This window comes from Nematostella vectensis, chromosome 2 (assembly GCF_932526225.1).
Source record: "Nematostella vectensis chromosome 2, jaNemVect1.1, whole genome shotgun sequence".
NCBI classification, from domain to species: domain Eukaryota; kingdom Metazoa; phylum Cnidaria; class Anthozoa; order Actiniaria; family Edwardsiidae; genus Nematostella; species Nematostella vectensis.
Window position 1 is genome coordinate 959,501 of NC_064035.1, and position 19,446 is coordinate 978,946.

A 19,446-nucleotide genomic window follows, 5' to 3' on the forward strand; every position below is an offset into this window, starting at 1 on the left:
ACCTGTCACTAGTGAGTAACACCACCACACGATAGTCATACCTGTCACTAGTGAGTAACACCACCACACGATAGTCATACCTGTCACTAGTGAGTAACACCACCACACGATAGTCATACCTGTCACTAGTGAGTAACACCACCACACGATAGTCATACCTGTCACTAGTGAGTAACAGACCACCACACGATAGTCATACCTGTCACTAGTAACACCACCACACGATAGTCATACCTGTCACTAGTGACACCACCACACGATAGTCATACCTGTCACTAGTAACACCACCACACGATAGTCATACCTGTCACTAGTGACACCACCACACGATAGTCATACCTGTCACTAGTGAGTAACACCACCACACGATAGTCATACCTGTCACTAGTGAGTAACACCACCACACGATAGTCATACCTGTCACTAGTGAGTAACACCACCACACGATAGTCATACCTGTCACTAGTAACACCACCACACGATAGTCATACCTGTCACTAGTAACACCACCACACGATAGTCATACCTGTCACTAGTGACACCACCACACGATAGTCATACCTGTCACTAGTGAGTAACACCACCACACGATAGTCATACCTGTCACTAGTGACACCACCACACGATAGTCATACCTGTCACTAGTGAGTAACAGACCACCACACGATAGTCATACCTGTCACTAGTGAGTAACAGACCACCACACGATAGTCATACCTGTCACTAGTAACACCACCACACGATAGTCATACCTGTCACTAGTGAGTAACACCACCACACGATAGTCATACCTGTCACTAGTGAGTAACACCACCACACGATAGTCATACCTGTCACTAGTGAGTAACAGACCACCACACGATAGTCATACCTGTCAATCCTCCCGCATAAGGCGGGAGTCTCAAGATTTTGGACCCGCTCTCCCGCGTTGAGCACCAAATCTCCCGCTTTTTAGCGTTTTTTATCGCTTCCGAAAAATTATTCCATAGAAAATCGTCATTTTGCCTATTTTCTATTAAAATATTTGAAACAACAATTCCCTTGCGTAGCGCAATTTATCTAACACCCTCGTCAGATCTATAAGTGGATTTCTTCGCCAGAGCTTTCTATACGGCAAACGCCTGCAAGGTTAAACCCACCCCTCCCCAAAAAAATTGAATATACCCCACCCCTCCCCCCCAAAAATCTCAATCCTTGATATTTTCGGAGGTTGACAGGTATGGATAGTTTAGTATTTTGAGCAAAATCCACGAAAAATATTTCTTCTAACGTAGAACGTGTGGTGAGGATTGCTCAAGATTGGACTGAGATGAATGAGCACGTTTGTTTTCCAATCGAATTTTATCGCTGAAGCGATTAATTTCTTTCACTGGACCGACCGGTGCTGATTTGTGTGTATAGCTAATGTTCTTCTAAAGGATAAGACTACATCAATAATATGCGTATGGAAGCTGTTTGATTTTTTGGGGGTAGGAGGGGAGGTTACGCTAAGGTTCGACACAATAATATATGTGTTACCCAATACCTTTAAATGAGCTGATTGAGCAATATATACAAATTGACAAAAAAAAGCATAACATATAGTAAGAATATCTAAAAATATGCCGAAAACAAAGGGGGGGGGGGGGTAAAAGGGAGGGGGTATAAATACTACTAAGACTGCAATGCTGGACAAGACTAGTTGTCGCGTCCCTGAAAATGGCGGATTTCTCGATACCTATGGAGTCAACTAGCTTCGCTTTCTTCCCAAGACAACCACTGAAACCACCCTTCCCCCTTTTAATGTTGGGTATATCAGTGCTCAAATTCTAGAAAACCATTGTACTGGGGGAGAAGGCGTAGGAGGGATGGGTTACATAGAAACATAGAAGAATCGAAAAAGGCGACAACAACAGCATAGTGACCTATTTTACGGGTTTCCTGTGGAAAACGACAAAACTAAAAAGGTAGAGGGTGAGTAGGCCTCTACCCCCACGACTTATAATCTAGACCTTTTTCTGTTACTTTCTTTTTCCGTCGAAATACAACGGCAAGCTTTCTCTACAGACGGCTAGGAAAACCGCTTTTAGGGTTAATGGGTATCCTGTATACTGCTTTGAAGTGAGGCTCGCCAAGTATACAGACCTTCTGCGCAGTTGTGCGGCGCGCATTCGTTCTCGTGGCACCGGCGAAACCGAAACAAGTTGGCCGCTTGTCACAGAATTTTCAAACGTTACACCAATAACACACCAGCTTGGACTTTAACTAAACAATTTGTACCTTCACTTAAACTCCCAGGATGTCCGCAAAAGCGATCTACGAATCTGATGGAAAGACGCTTTTGTCATCCTATTTGAGCTGTCCAAACTATGTACCGAATAAATTCGTCGAGATTACAAATGATACGGATTGGAAGAAAATTGAGGCGGATAATCCGTGGCTGAAGGAAGAGGTAATAAGTATTTCATATTGTTTTGTTTATTGTGCGTTACTTGGGCTGATTTGAGAAATGAAGTTATGGCGAGATTTGCCAACTCATAAAAGTTATATTAAGCTTAAACACTCTTAATCAGCTGATCGGTTTTGTGTTTGTATGGGATGAATGACAGTAACAAGTTATCCTTAAGATTCGCCCTGTGTAAAGGGTTTGTTTTGCAATTGGGGAATTGTGGTAAGGTCTTTGCTATATCCCTTGGTGTAATAGAGATATTAGTAAAGTAACAAAATGAGTATTTTATACAAAATCAACAAATTGACTACTTTTTAGAGGTATGTAACAAAATTCAAATATACACTTTATAAATGTTATCAATATATGTTATAAAAGGGTTACTTGCGCTGTCTGTAACAATATACAAACATACAGTTTCCATATGTTACATATACATGTTATAAAGCATGCTCTAGGATCCAGTGTACTTTGCGGGTGCTCCCAAAGGTCACTACCGCAAAAGAGCCGCTGGAAGAGTTTCCTAGTAAGACTAGTTCTGGGGGCGTGACATGTCCGTTATTTGAAAGCCAATGTAAAACTGACAGCCAATGAAATCAAAATTACTCTGACAGAATTAAATACCGTTACCAAAATGGAAAGTCAGAAATATGTTTCTTTTTTGTCAGTACCTACACACTGAATCGTTGTCATATTTTTTATTAGTTTGAACTTTTTGGGAAGAAACGCTGTCATAGACAAAATGGACAGGGTTCTCGGGAACATTCGAGTCGCCAATTTTGCGGGCTTCTTTGAAAAGAAGTGGCAAGATTTGAAATACCAGGCTTTTACCGAAGCCTTCGGTAGCTGAGCAAAAACATAGCTTTTCCAACTAAACGCGACTGTATCACAAGAAATTGTCCTGGCTTCAGAGTTTCTCTTATCGTACAAAACAAAGTAACTTGATCCATCAAACAGGCAAAGCATTTGTCAGCAACGCAAGCGTTAATTAGGAATTACAAGTAAACACTGCTGTGCTGTAATTGGGCCTTTTTTTCCCACCTTAAAAAAGGCCCAATCATAGCACAGCAGCTCCCAGTGTTTTAGAACTCAAAATTGTTATAAACTTTTGCAGCGGCTCTTCTGCGGTAGTGAGCTTTGGGAGCATCCGCAAAGTATGCTGGATCCTCAAGCGTGGTTATAAAGTGATACTTTCAAAAGTACTGTCTGTAACCATATTCAAATATACAGTTTATATATGTTACCTATATATGTTATAAAGGGATACTTGCACTGTCTGTAAAAGCCAGGCTAAACTAGGGGACAAGTAGCATGCAACATCTACCTTAGTTTGGCCACCTTGAAGATCATTGTAGCATGTAACATCTACCTTAGTTTGGCCACCTCGAAGATCATTGTAGCATGCAACATCTACCTTAGTTTGGCCACCTTGAAGATCATTGTAGCATGCAACATCTACCTTAGTTTGGCCACCTTGAAGATCATTGTAGCATGCAACATCTACCTTAGTTTGGCCACCTTGAAGATCATTGTAGCATGCAACATCTACCTTAGTTTGGCCACCTTGAAGATCATTGTAGCATGTAACATCTACCTTAGTTTGGCCACCTCAAAGATCATTGTAGCATGCAACATCTACCTTAGTTTGGCCACCTCAAAGATCATTGTAGCATGCAACATCTACCTTAGTTTGGCCACCCTGAAGATCATTGTAGCATGCAACATCTACCTTAGTTTGGCCACCTTGAAGATCATTGTAGCATGCAACATCTACCTTAGTTTGGCCACCTCGAAGATCATTGTAGCATGCAACATCTACCTTAGTTTGGCCACCTTGAAGATCATTGTAGCATGCAACATCTACCTTAGTTTGGCCACCTTGAAGATCATTGTAGCATGCAACATCTACCTTAGTTTGGCCACCTTGAAGATCATTGTAGCATGCACCAAATTTTGCAGCAGCGACAAAGAAATGTTTCTCGGATAGTTGAGAAACATGTTTGTGTCACACTCTACAAAATTTGTCGCACACTATATAAATGATTTTGTTAGTGGCTAAACTAGAAACATTTTGGTCCTTAACTATATCCTGTCAAAAAAACCCAAACTGTCCTGACTGAGACTAAATATCATTCATATTTTGACATTTTAGAACTTCTTAAAAAGATTGTTTTAAAACTTTATAGAAAATAGCATCCTTTCTTCATAATATTTTGATACCACAGATCTGAAATGTTAAGGGGATGTACTTAAATATTTAAAATTTTCCTTATTATCTCCCTTGCGTTAGAAACTTGCAGTCAAGCCAGATCAATTGATCAAACGACGTGGAAAACTCGGTTTAATCAAGGTTAACGTTGATATTGAGCAAGCAAAGACATGGATTTCTGAGAGAATGGGAAAGGATATTCAAGTATGTTTGTGCTCTTTACGTTTTTACTTGTTGTGTTATGTGCCAACTTTGTTTATACAGTCTATATTGTATAAAAGAATAATGCTTGTACTAAAATATAAAATATGTGCTGGTGCTAAAATATCATGTGAAGTGTACAATTTTGCTGTTGAGATTACTGTACTTTAGAATAGCAATGATTTTTTGATGTGTTTATTTCTAGGCAGTAACTTAATGAAGCTAGGCTGGCACCTAATCTTTAAACAATTTGTTTTTAATTTTTTATTTGAAACCAGAATAGCAGGAACACCCACCAAAACTAATGAAAATTAGTGATAATGTCTTGTGTATCATTGGAGAGATATCTATTAATATAGATTTCAAGTTCCTGCCCCCTTTATAGTAGATCGTTTAGCTTTAAAGTTCCATAAAGTAAGAAATGTAAAAGTTTTTTGTTATCTTAAGCATCATGTGACCTGTAAATTTTATAGACTAAACACACTGTGATTCAGTACTTTATGGTATGTTACAATAAGCCAGATTCCAAATATTGAAAAAGGATATTCATGTTATATGTAGAATTGCCCAATTTCATTTCATTACAGGTTGGGTCATCATGTGGTCCTTTAAAGAGGTTTATCCTTGAGCCTTTTGTTGCACACCAGCAGGTAATTGGTTCAACAATCTTTTTATGGATGTTTTCAGCCGAGCTCCCACGCGGCATGAAGCGCCGCGTGAGCAGAGCCCCATACCTAAAAAAAGAGGTATACAAGAAAAATATGGTAACAAATATTGGTAACCCATCAACAAGAGTTTTCATGATGTGATGTCTATTCCCAAAAAGCATCATATGCCAACCAAACTTGTCAGGTGTCATGTTTGTGTCAAGGAAGGTGCAAAACTGTGGTCATATGATTTGTGACTTCATCAATGGCGTCGTTAGAAGCAAAAATAGGCTGACATCAAAATAAAAAATATTTATATTTCACGAATGAAACATCATATGGCAACCAAACTCAGTAGGTGCCATGTAGGTGTCAAGGGGGGATGCAACAATATTGTCATGTGTTGTGTGACGTCATTGATGACTCCTCTCAAAGAAAAAAAATCGTGATTAAAAGCAATAACAATCATATCTCTTGAAAGAAACATTGTTTCACAACCAAACTTGGCAGGTGTCATGTTTGTGTCAAGGGGGGTGCAAGAATATGGTCACATGATTTGTGATGTCAAAGATGACGTCACTAAAAGCAAAAATATTCCGATTTCATTAAGAACAACAATATCCATATCTTATGAACGAAACATCATATGACCACCAATCTTGGTATGTGTAATGACGGTGTCAAGGGTGTTGCACTGATTTAGTCACATGATTGTGAAGTCATCGATGACATCACTAGCAGCAAAAATATGCTGATGTCATCAAAATAAAAAATAATATTTATATTTCTTTAAAGGAACATCGTATGACAACCAAACTTGGTAGGTGTCTTATGTGTCAAGGGCAATGCCAAGATATGGTCATGTGATGTGAGATGTCATTGATGACATCATTTAAGCAAAACTATTCCGGTTTCATATCTATATTCATATCTCCTAAATTAAACACCACATGACAACCAAACTTGATATGTGTCAAGGGGTGTGCAACAATATGGTTATGTGATTTTTGACGTCATCAATGCATTACTTAAATAAAAAATCTGCTGATGTCAACAACAAAAATATTATTATATATAAATGTATTTCATGAAAGAAACATCGTTCGGCAACCAATCTTGGTAGGTGTCATGTATGTTTCAAGTGGAGTGCAATGAGATGGACATGTGACGTCATGTAAAGTAAAACTACCCTGACGCCAAAACATCGTATGACAACTAAACTTGTTATGTGTGATGTAGATGTTAAGGGTGGGGGGAAAGGGGGTTTAACAAGTTGGTCGCATGATCTGTGAGATTGTTGACGTCGTCAAAAACAGAAATATGATAATAATATTTGTTAAATTATTAAGAGAAAATAAGCAAAGATTTGGTTGTTTTTTTATTATTTCAATGCTATCACCAGTAATTTTTTTTATGTTGATGTGATTGTTGTCTTTTTTAATCAGTCAGAAGAGCATTATGTGTGCATATATGCCCAACGCCACTGTGATACAATCCTTTTTTACCATGAAGGGGGTGTGGATATAGGAGATGTTGATTCCAAGGTTTGTATGATCTAAAAGCTGATATACATAAATTGTATTAAGATACAATTGTACAATTATTGTATAAATATACAACAATACTTAACAATTCTGTTGAGCAGCCAGGTGGAATGCTGAATTTGTGAGATTGAAACGATGTGAAATATTCATGTAATAACTTTTATGATAGTCATAAGAAATCTTGTGCAATGATCATGTAAATCTTGTATCTGTTGTCACACAATCAATTCTGGATAAATGGGAATTTGTTAAGCTAATTGCCTGTAAGATACATACAATTTGGTGACAAACCTCAGTCAGTCACCATACAACTCATGTCTGCTCACAGAATACAGCTTTTAAGTTTGAACTACCATTATTACTACTGTTGATATGTACTGTATGATCAATTCTTTTTTTAATAACTTAGGCCATCAAATTGGATATAGGGTTACAAGAAAAAGTTACTGCTGTATGGCTTGAAAAGACCTTAATGATCAATGTACCAGAACAAAAGAAAAAGTAAGTGTAAAAAAAAAGTAGTGTAATGTTTTTAAATCTCACAGCACTGTTTTATTTTTATGTTGTACAGTAGCATCATTGGCTTTTGTTGATGCCAGTACCTCCTATTGACAAATCAGAACTTAAAGTAGCAGTAGCACATTATTTAACACTTGCATGTAGCTCCGCCTAATTCGGCATACTGGTACTAGTCCTCATCTTCTGCACTGACCCATTCATTTTGTCAGATCTTGAAAGCAAACTTGTTTTTTCAATGCGAAAGATTCCCAAAAATGAGCCCTGGCTTGAACATTTATTCAAATTTATTCAACTCTAATTCTCCCAGAGTACCCTGTGCACCTTGTCACATACTTCAAACGTGCAAGTCTTAAATTACGTGCTAAAAGAAAATTACAGGATATCAAATCCCCCTACTGTTGTAGTTTTACTTCCGGTTAATTAGCATATCTTTCGCACATGCGCACCCGGATTGAGTTCCTCGTGTAGTCCGCCATGTTTTGTACTGTGTTAATAAAATAGGTGAATACAAAGCCTTCAAGTCAACTTATTACATGGTGTCAGAAGCAAACTGAAGGAAAATCACTCTCAAACATACCAGGTCGGTATTTTACGAGAAATCTAGCAAGTTTACACAAGGAAAATGGCCGAACTCACTGGACTCACTAGCCCTCGTATGGACTGGAATGCAACCGATCTTCAACAAGCGCTAAAAAAGTTCAAGGCAACCGTCGAATTGTACTTTTCTGGCCCGCTTAAGTCCAAATCGGAGGAAGAAAAGGTCAGTTATCTGTTGATGTGGACGGGAGAAGAAGGAATTGAATTAGTTTCTACGTGGTCGCTAACCTCAGACGAGAAGAAAAAGCTGTCAACTTACTGGGAGAAGTTTGAAGAATACGTCGCCCCCAAGAGCAATTTTCGCTTAGCACGATTTAAACTACGCACTCTGAAGCAAAAGGACGATGAACCAGTGGATTCATTTATAAAGAAAGTAAGATTGCTAGCCAGCGAATGCAGGTATGATAATGTAGACGAACACATTATTGACGCTCTAATTTTCGGGTCTCGCCGCCCACGTGTCCAGGCTAAACTCCTCGAGTTAGACAAAACTCTAACGCTCGCTAAGGCAATAGACATAGCCAGGACTGAGGAAGCCACTTCGGCTCAGTTACAAGATATTAGAGGCACAAACACTATACCTGTACACGCAACAACCCACAAAAGCCCTTCTTCACATCCCAAGACACACTCACGTGAAAATAAACAAATACAAACTTGTGGGAACTGTGGCACTAGCCATAATGTGACACAAAAATCCCTGTGCCCCGCAAACGGAACAAAATGCAGCAACTGTGGGAAACCAAACCACTGGGCCAAGGTTTGCCGTTCCACCAAACCCCAAGGTCCCACCCCGAGGGGAAGAGGCAGGCGGGGAAACCGGAACAAATCAAAGCAACAGATAAACACCCTCAGCAATGAGAATGCTAGCACTGCACCTGAGCCCCTAGATTCCCCACAGTTATATTTTCACTCTCTGACCATTGATAGTATGTCTCGACAGATCACTCAAGCGCTCGTCAACATACAGGTTAACTCGAGTAACGGGACACTACCACTATTATGCAAGATTGACACTGGTGCTGAAGGAAATGTGATCCCATTAAGCAACTACAAGCACATCTATCCAGAGTCACTCTGCGACATAGACGGCAAGCCCCTCAGCTTAGCCCCATCAGATACAAGGATAACAGCATATGGAGGCCATGAAGTACAACACTACGGTACCTGCAACCTCACTTTACTACATAACGGTCAGTCCAGCCCTCATGAATTTCATGTTGTAAACACGACAGGACCTACAATCCTAGGACTACCCACATGTACTGCAATGAAGCTTGTAACCCTTAACCACAGTCTAAGCAAAGACCAGGCTGAGCCAGCCGAAATACGACCAGCTCAAGTACCCAAGGATGACCCTGAGGCAAAGGCAGCTCTACTAAGACAGTATGCTGACTGCTTCGAAGGCATCGGATGCTTCAGCGGAGAGTTCCATATCACACTTGACCCTACAGTACCCGCTGTGGTTCACCCGCCACGACGAGTCCCTGAAGCACTTCAGGAGCCTCTGCGCAAGGAGTTGGAATCCCTCGTACAGCAAGGAATCATCACCAAGGTTGATGAACCCACTGACTGGGTCAACTCGCTAGTCTGTTCCACAAAGCGGAATGGCTCCATACGACTCTGCCTTGATCCAAAGGACCTCAACTGCGCCATCAAACGTCCACATCATCGTACACCCACTCTTGATGAAGTCTTATCAAAGCTAAGTGGATCCGAGTACTTCTCCATAGTTGACGCCCGCAGCGGTTATTGGAACATAAAGCTTGACCAGGAAAGCTCACTCTATACAACATTCAACTCTCCCCATGGAAGATTCAGATTCCTACGACTACCCTTTGGTCTGATTTGTGCTCAGGACATCTTCCAAAAGAAGGTCGATGGAACCTTTGGTGACTTACCTGGGGTGACAGGCATCACAGACGACATAGTTGTTTACGGACGCAACCGTAAGGAGCATGACAATAACCTGAAAGCAGTAATGGAGCGTGCCCGTGAAACTGGTCTGAAATTCAATGCTGACAAATGCAAAATTGCCAGCAAGGAACTTGTCTTCTTCGGACACACCCTAAGTGCAGATGGTCTGAAACTTGACCCTGCTAAGGTTGAAGCCATCAACAACATGGATCCTTCAACGAGCCTCACAGATCTCCAAGTCTTCCTAGGTATGACGCAATACCTTAGCCGTTTCATACCCAACCTCGCTTCAACAGCAGCGGTCCTCTGGGACTTGACAAGGAAAAGTAGTCAATTCCAGTGGTGCCCAGAACACCAGAAAGCTGTAGATGACATCAAGAAACTCATCACATCGCCAGCCTCGCTGCAGTATTTCGACAGCACCAAGCCTGTCGTAATCCAGGTGGATGCATCTCAACGTGGCCTCGGCGCGACACTCATCCAAGATAAAGGCCCTGTGGAGTACAGAAGTAAGCTACTCACTGAAACCGAGAGGAGGTACTCCAACATAGAAAGGGAAATGCTTGCAGTCGTCCATGGTCTCGAGAAATTCCACTACTACGCTTATGGACGCCACGTCCAGGTCCACACGGACCACAAGCCACTGGAGGCAATATTCAAAAAGCATCTGGCCAGCGCGCCACCCCGCATTGCCAGGATGATGCTGCGGATACAGAAATACGACATCGACATTCGATATGTCCCAGGGAAGGATATACCCCTGGCCGACGCCCTCTCACGACTTAACCCAAGTCCCGGTGACACTATCGCTGGACTTGATGTCTCTATACATGAGCTACACTTGCACCTCAATGCTAGCCCTACTAGGATAACGCAGATCCAAGAGGAGACGAGGAAGGACACAACACTTCACTCACTTCGTGCCGTCATCGCCCAAGGTTGGCCAAACAAAAGAGCTGAATGCCCTGAGTTACTACACCCATACTGGAACTATCGTGACGAACTTACTGTCGCCGATGGATTGGTCCTGAAGGGTACCCGAATTGTAATTCCAAAGACCCTGCAACCAGATGTTCTACAGCAGCTACACTATGCACACCAGGGTGCGGAAAAATGCAAGCTCAGAGCTAAGGGATCAGTCTTTTGGGCGAACATCAATGCCGACATCGACAACATGGTCAAGAGTTGTGCTCCCTGTCAGCATAATCAGTCCATGAACACTAAAGAACCGCTAATGCCTCATGATGTTCCACCAAGGCCCTGGCACACCCTAGCATCTGACTTGTTCTCCTGGAACGGTTCACCATACTTACTACTCTCTGATTACTACAGTAAGTTCCCAATTGTGCGCAAGCTAACTAACATCCAATCATCTACTGTCATCGCTCACCTCAAAGGAATATTTGAGGAACATGGCATACCAGACAAACTTGTCACAGGACATGACACCCAGTTTACGTCTGCTCTATTCAAGGTTTTCAGCAGCACCTATGGATTTATTCATACAACTACAAGCCCATACTACAAGGAGGCTAATGGCTTCATAGAGAGAAATGTGCAAACTGTCAAGGATCTCCTTCAAAAGTGCAAGGAATCAGGGCAAGACCCACATCTAGCCATGCTGTGCCTGAGAACAACCCCTTTGGGTCACACCCTGCCATCACCAGCAGAGTTGCTAAATTCCAGAATATATCAGTCTAACCTGCCAGCTACTTCCAGGCATGCACTACTGAACAAACCTGACTATGATGCCAATGTCAAGCTGCAAGCCAGACAAGACCGACAGAAATCATATTACGACAGGACTTCCAAGTGTCTACAGCCTGTCTACCCTCAGGACGCTGTCAGAGTCTTCAACCCCCTCAACTCCAAATGGGAGCCAGGAATAGTCCGAGCCGCTGCGCCAACCCCACGCTCGCACATTGTGGACATGGCCAATGGCAGTACTCTCACCAGAAACCGCAGACACATTCGTCCCACAGGTGAAAAACTAAGCTTGAATAATACCTCAGCTACTGATGACTACGAGCCTGTAGCAGAACCAGCACCTAACGGCAACCAACCCCCAACAGAGCCAAGGACGTCTACACCTGGTACCCCTGCGAAGTCCACACCTACCCAAAGTGGTCCACCATTACGCAGATCAACACGGACAGTGAAGCCCCCAGACAGACTGAACTTGTAGCATTTGCTACACAAACATTAGATATTGAACTATGTTATTATTAGTACTGCAAAGTTCTTTGTTTTTTTTACACCCCTAATTGGACACTACCAGTCACATTTGTACTCATGTAATTTTTCAGCTTTTCAGCTTAGAGAAGGGGATGTTGTAGTTTTACTTCCGGTTAATTAGCATATCTTTCGCACATGCGCACCCGGATTGAGTTCCTCGTGTAGTCCGCCATGTTTTGTACTGTGTTAATAAAATAGGTGAATACAAAGCCTTCAAGTCAACTTATTACACCTACTTTCTTGATGACTCTCACATTTTGGTCTTGCTTCTCAGTCTAAAGATTCCATTAAAAGAAAAATATCATGTGATGTGATGATAATGGATGTTATGTCATTTCTTAGATTGTGGTTCTGGTTGTAGCATGAAATCCCTTTGGGTAAATCTTTTAACTCTGAAAAATGTGCACTTGAAATCTTTACGAAATGTACAGTACTGTACTGTATTAAGTCCAGTGTCTGACATTCCCAAATCTTACTGATTGAGAAGGGAAAAAATGATGCCTTCTTTTACATTTTTTTACAACTTTTAAATTCTTACATTGTTCCACATGTTTTTAATCTGCAGACCACTGGCTGAATTTGTACATGCCCTTTACTCACTTTTTACTGATCTTTACTTTACTTATTTGGAGATCAACCCGCTAGGTGGGTAAACTATACTTAATTCTGATGTGCTTTGATTCCCTTTTCCTTTGAATAGTAAGATAAAGGGATTTCTTTTCTATTTTGTATCTTCCAGTGATGGTAGCTGACAAAATCTATGCCTTGGATTTAGCAGCTAAGCTTGACCAAACAGCTGAATTCATATGTAAAACAAAGTGGGGCGACATTGAGTTTCCCCCACCATTTGGGAGAGATGCTTTTCCAGAGGTACATAGGTCACTGGCTTACAAGAAAGCCATCATAATTCCACCATAAATGTTGTCCATGCAAAAATATCTTAGCAAGAGGTTATTGAATATTCATTCAGCAAAAAGAAAATTTGAGTATTTAAGGGTTTTCGGAATTTAGGTTGTTATGCGACCTTGGTTGCTACACTGATGCGTGCTCTCACAGTTTAGGCGGGGGGAAATCGCTTCCGGTTTGAAAATGGCGCGCACGCCTGAACACCCTTAATGCCTTAACAGTAGAACTTTATATTATATTGTAAGGTAGTAGAGCGAATGCTATCTACAAAGAGATTTATCATGCACACTCATGAAAGCAAAGAGATTTACCATGTCCACTCCCCCATTGTCACCATGTCCACTCCCCCATTGTCACCATGTCCACTCCCCCATTGTCACCATGTCCACTCCCCCATTGTCACCATGTCCACTCCCCCATTGTCACAATGTCCACTCCCCTATTGTCACCATGTCCACTCCCCCGTTGTCACCATGTCCACTTCCACATTGTCACCATGTCCACTCCCCCATTGTTACCATGTCCACTCCCCCATTGTCACCATATCCACTCCCCCATTGTCACCTTGTTCACTCCCCCATTGTCACCTTGTTCACTCCCCCATTGTCACCATGTCCACTCCCCCATTGTCACCATGTCCACTCCCCCATTGTCACCATGTCCACTCCCCCATTGTCACCATGTCCACTCCCCCATTGTCACCATGTCCACTCCCCCATTGTCACCATGTCCACTCCCACATTGTCACCATGTCCACTCCCCCATTGTCACCATGTCCACTCCCCCAATGTCACCATGTCCACTCCCTTAATGTCACCATGTCCACTCCCCCATTGTCACCATGTCCACTCCCCCAATGTCACCATGTCCACTCCCTTAATGTCACCATGTCCACTCCCCCATTGTTACCATGTCCACTCCCCCATTGTCACCATGTCCACTCCCCCATTGTCACCATGTCCACTCCCACATTGTCACCATGTCCACTCCCACATTGTCACCATGTCCACTCCCCCATTGTCACCATGTCCAATTCCCCATTGTCACCATGTCCACTCCCCCATTGTCACCATGTCCACTCCCCCATTGTCACCATGTCCACTCCCCCATTGTCACCATGTCCACTCCCCCATTGTCACCATGTCCACTCCCCCATTGTCACCATGCCCACTCCCCCATTGTCACCATGTCCACTCCCCCATTGTCACCATGTCCACTCCCCCATTGTCACCATGTCCACTCCCCCATTGTCACCATGTCCAATTCCCCATTGTCACCATATCCACTCCCACATTGTCACCATGTCCACTCCCCCATTGTTACCATGTCCACTCCCCCATTGTCACCATGTCCACTCCCCATTGTCACCATGTCCACTCCCCCATTGTCACCATGTCCACTCCCCCATTGTCACCATGTCCACTCCCCCATTGTCACCATGTCCACTCCCCCATTGTCACCTTGTTCACTCCCCCATTGTCACCATGTCCACTCCCCCATTGTCACCATGTCCACTCCCCCATTGTCACCTTGTTCACTCCCCCATTGTCACCATGTCCACTCCCCCATTGTCACCATGTCCACTCCCCCATTGTCACCATGTCCACTCCCCCATTGTTACCATGTCCACTCCCCCATTGTCACCATGTCCACTCCCCCATTGTCACCATGTCCACATCCCCATTGTCACCATGTTCACTCCCCCATTGTCACCATGTCCACTCCCCCATTGTTACCATGTCCACTCCCCCATTGTCACCATGTCCACTCCCCCATTGTCACCATGTCCACTCCCCCATTGTCACCATGTCCACTCTCCTAATGTCACCATGTCCACTCCCCCATGGTCACCATGTCCACTCCCACATTGTCACCATGTCCACTCACCTATTGTCACCATGTCCACTCACCTATTGTCACCATGTCTACTCCCCTAATGTCACCATGTCCACTTCCCCATTGTCACCATGTCCACTCCCCTATTGTCACCATGTCCACTCCCCCATTGTCACCATGTCCACTCCCCCATTGTCACCATGTCCACTCCCCCATTGTCACCATGTCCACTCCCCCAATGTCACTATGTCCACTCCCTTAATGTCACCATGTCCACTCCCCCATTGTCACCATGTCCACTCCCCCATTGTCACCTTGTTCACTCCCCCATTGTCACCATGTCCACTCCCCCATTGTCTCTATGTCCACTCCCCCATTGTCACCATATCCACTCCCCCATTGTCACCATGTCCACTCCCCCATTGTCACCATGTCCACTCCCCTATTGTCACCATGTCCACTCCCCCATTGTCACCATGTCCACTCCCCCATTGTCACCATGTCCACTCCCCCATTGTCACCATGTCCACTCCCCCATTGTCACCATGTCCACTCCCCCATTGTCACCATGTCCACTCCCACATTGTCACCATGTCCACTCCCACATTGTCACCATGTCCACTCCCACATTGTCACCATGTCCACTCCCCTATTGTCACCATGTCCACTCCCCCATTGTCACCATGTCCACTCCCCCATTGTCACCATGTCCACTCCCCCATTGTCACCATGTCCACTCCCCCATTGTCACCATGTCCACTCCCACATTGTCACCATGTCCACTCCCCCATTGTCACCATGTCCACTCCCACATTGTCACCATGTCCACTCCCCCATTGTCACCATGTCCACTCCCCCATTGTCACCATGTCCACTCCCCCATTGTCACCATGTCCACTCCCCCATTGTCACCATGTCCACTCCCCCATTGTCATCATGTCCACTCCCCCATTGTCACCATGTCCACTCCCCCATTGTCACCATGTCCACTCCCCCATTGTCACCTTGTTCACTCCCCCATTGTCACCATGTCCACTCCCCCATTGTCACCTTGTTCACTCCCCCATTGTCACCATGTCCACTCCCCCATTGTCACCATGTCCACTCCCCCATTGTCACCATGTCCACTCCCCCATTGTTACCATGTCCACTCCCCCATTGTTACCATGTCCACTCCCCCATTGTCACCATGTCCACTCCCCCATTGTCACCATGTCCACTCCCCCATTGTCACCATGTCCACTCCCCCATTGTCACCATGTCCACTCCCCCATTGTCACCATGTCCACATCCCCATTGTCACCATGTCCACTCCCCCGTTGTCACCATGTCCACTCCCCCATGGTCACCATGTCCACTCCCCCATTGTCACCATGTCCAATTCCCCATTGTCACCATGTCCAGTTCCCCATTGTCACCATGTCCACTTCCCCATTGTCACCATGTCCAATCCCCCATTGTCACCATGTCCACTCCCCTATTGTCACCATGTCCAATTCCCCATTGTCACCATCTCCACTCCTCTATTGTCACCATGTCCACTCCTCTATTGTCATCATGTCCACTCCCCCATTGTCATCATGTCCACTCCCCCATTGTTACCATGTCCACTCCCCCATTGTCACCATGTCCACTCCCCCATTGTCACCATGTCCACTCCCCCATTGTCACCATGTCCACTCCCCCATTGTCACCATGTCCACTCCCCCATTGTCACCATGTCCACATCCCCATTGTCACCATGTCCACTCCCCCGTTGTCACCATGTCCACTCCCCCGTTGTCACCATGTCCAATTCCCCATTGTCACCATGTCCTTTTCCCCATTGTCACCATGTCCAATCCCCCATTGTCACCATCTCCACTCCTCTATTGTCACCATGTCCACTCCTCTATTGTCATCATGTCCACTCCCCCATTGTCATCATGTCCACTCCCCCATTGTCACCATGTCCACTCCCCCATTGTTACCATGTTCACTCCCCCATTGTCACCATGTTCACTCCCCCATTGTCACCATGTTCACTCCCCCATTGTCACCATGTCCACTCCCCCATTGTCACCATGTCCACTCCCCCATTGTCACCATGTCCACTCCCCCATTGTCACCATGTCCACATCCCCATTGTCACCATGTCCACTCCCCCGTTGTCACCATGTCCACTCCCCCATTGTCACCATGTCCACTCCCCCATTGTCACCATGTCCAATTCCCCATTGTCACCATGTCCAATCCCCCATTGTCACCATGTCCACTCCCCTATTGTCACCATGTCCAATTCCCCATTGTCACCATCTCCACTCCTCTATTGTCATCATGTCCACTCCCCCATTGTCATCATGTCCACTCCCCCATTGTCACCATGTCCACTCCCCCATTGTCACCATGTTCACTCCCCCATTGTCACAATGTTCACTCCCCCATTGTCACCATGTCCACTCCCCCATTGTCACCAATCCACTCCCCCATGGTCACCATGTCCACTCCCCCATGGTCACCATGTCTACTCCCCCATTGTCACCATGTCCACTCCCCCATTGTCACCATGTTCACTCCCCCATTGTCACCATGTCCACTCCCCCATTGTCACCAATCCACTCCCCCATGGTCACCATGTCCACTCCCCCATGGTCACCATGTCTACTCCCCCATTGTCACCATGTCCACTCCCCCATTGTCACTGTCCACTCCCCCATTGTCACCATGTCCACTCCCCCATTGTCACTGTCCACTCCCCCATTGTCACCATGTCCACTCCCCCATTGTCACCATGTCCACTCCCCTATGGTCACCATGTCCACTCCCCATGTCCACTCCCCCATGGTCACCATGTCCACTCCCCTATGGTCACCATGTCTACTCCCCCATTGTCACCATGTCCACTCCCCCATTGTCACTGTCCACTCCCCCATTGTCACCATGTCCAATCCCCCATTGTCACCATGTCCACTCCTCTATTGTCACCATGTCCACTCCCCTAATGTCACCATGTCCACTCCCACATTGTCACCATGTCCAATTCCCCATTGTTACCATGTCCACTCCCCCATTGTCACCATGTCCACTCCCCCATTGTCACCATGTCTACTCCCCCATTGTCACCATGTCCACTCCCCTATTGTCACCATGTCCACTCCCCCATTGTCGCCAATCCACTCCCCCATTGTCGCCAATCCACTCCCCCATGGTCGCCAATCCACTCCCCCATGGTCACCAATCCACTCCCCCATGGTCACCATGTCCACTCCCTCATTGTCACCATGTCCACATCCCCATTGTAACCATGTCTACTCCCCCATTGTCACCATGTCCACTCCCCCATTGTCACCATGTTCACTCCCCCATTGTCACCATGTTCACTCCCCCATTGTCACCATGTCCACTCCCCCATTGTCACCATGTCCACTCCCCCATTGTCACCATGTCCAATTCCCCATTGTCACCATCTCCACTCCTCTATTGTCACCATGTCCACTCCCCCATTGTCACCATGTCCACTCCCCCATTGTCACCATGTCCACTCCCCCATTGTTACCATGTCCACTCCCCTATTGTCACCATGTCCACTCCCCCATTGTCACCATGTCCACTCCCCCATTGTCACCATGTCCACTCCCCCATTGTCACCATGTCCACTCCCCCATTGTCACCATGTCCACTCCCCCATTGTTACCATGTCCACTCCCCCATTGTCACCATGTCCACTCCCCCATTGTCACCATGTCCACTCCCCCATTGTCACCATGTCCACTCCCCCATTGTCACCATGTCCACTCCACCATTGTCACCATGTTCACTCCCCCATTGTCACCATGTCCACTCCCCCATTGTCACCATGTTCACTCCCCCATTGTCACCATGTCCACTCCCCCATTGTCACCATGTCCACTCCCCCATTGTCACCATGTCCACTCCCCCATTGTCACCATGTCCACTTCCCCCTTGTCACCTTGTCAACTCCCCAATTGTTACCTTTTGTTACCATGCTCTACTGTTTATACTGTTTTCATTTTTACCTTCCTTTCAGGAAGCATACATAGCTGAACTTGATGCTAAAAGTGGGGCTTCCCTCAAGCTTACAATCTTGAATAGAAGAGGTCGTATTTGGACCATGGTAGCTGGGGGAGGGGCATCTGTCATTTACAGGTGGGTTAATAGTGTAGCCTATTTTACAGTTAATTAAGGGTACAGGATTTGGAGTTCCTTCTTTTGTTCTACATGTTTCTCCTGTTACAATCATTTTAGAAATGTGAAGACCTATTTCAACTTAGTTTCTCTGTGTGTGTGTGGGTCGATTGATATGGTCAAGGTGCTGTAAACATAAAAGGGAAAATTGGCATGTACAGTAGGGTCCCATAATAAGAGTATGTTACTTGTCAGATCCATTTTTGTGTACCGTATGCATCA

The 19,446-nt window shown here is 44.9% G+C and overlaps 1 protein-coding gene across 4 annotated transcripts in view; it reads left to right on the plus strand.

Moving 5' to 3' along the window:
• Positions 1-2,115: 2,115 nt before the first annotated feature.
• LOC5509100 (ATP-citrate synthase) overlaps positions 2,116-19,446 on the plus strand; it is a 43,568-nt gene continuing 26,237 nt past the window's right edge. The window contains exons 1-8 of one of the 4 annotated variants that reach the window (XM_048722309.1): positions 2,116-2,431; positions 4,719-4,841; positions 5,426-5,488; positions 6,931-7,029; positions 7,439-7,530; positions 12,863-12,942; positions 13,037-13,167; positions 19,067-19,185. In XM_048722309.1, the coding sequence (XP_048578266.1) occupies positions 2,279-2,431; positions 4,719-4,841; positions 5,426-5,488; positions 6,931-7,029; positions 7,439-7,530; positions 12,863-12,942; positions 13,037-13,167; positions 19,067-19,185 (860 nt within the window). In that variant the 5' untranslated portion in view covers positions 2,116-2,278. Of the gene's footprint in view, positions 2,432-4,718; positions 4,842-5,425; positions 5,489-6,930; positions 7,030-7,438; positions 7,531-7,696; positions 12,507-12,862; positions 12,943-13,036; positions 13,168-19,066; positions 19,186-19,446 lie in introns of those variants that run through there. The other 3 variants (XM_048722311.1, XM_048722308.1, XM_048722310.1) reach the window with 3 other exon arrangements.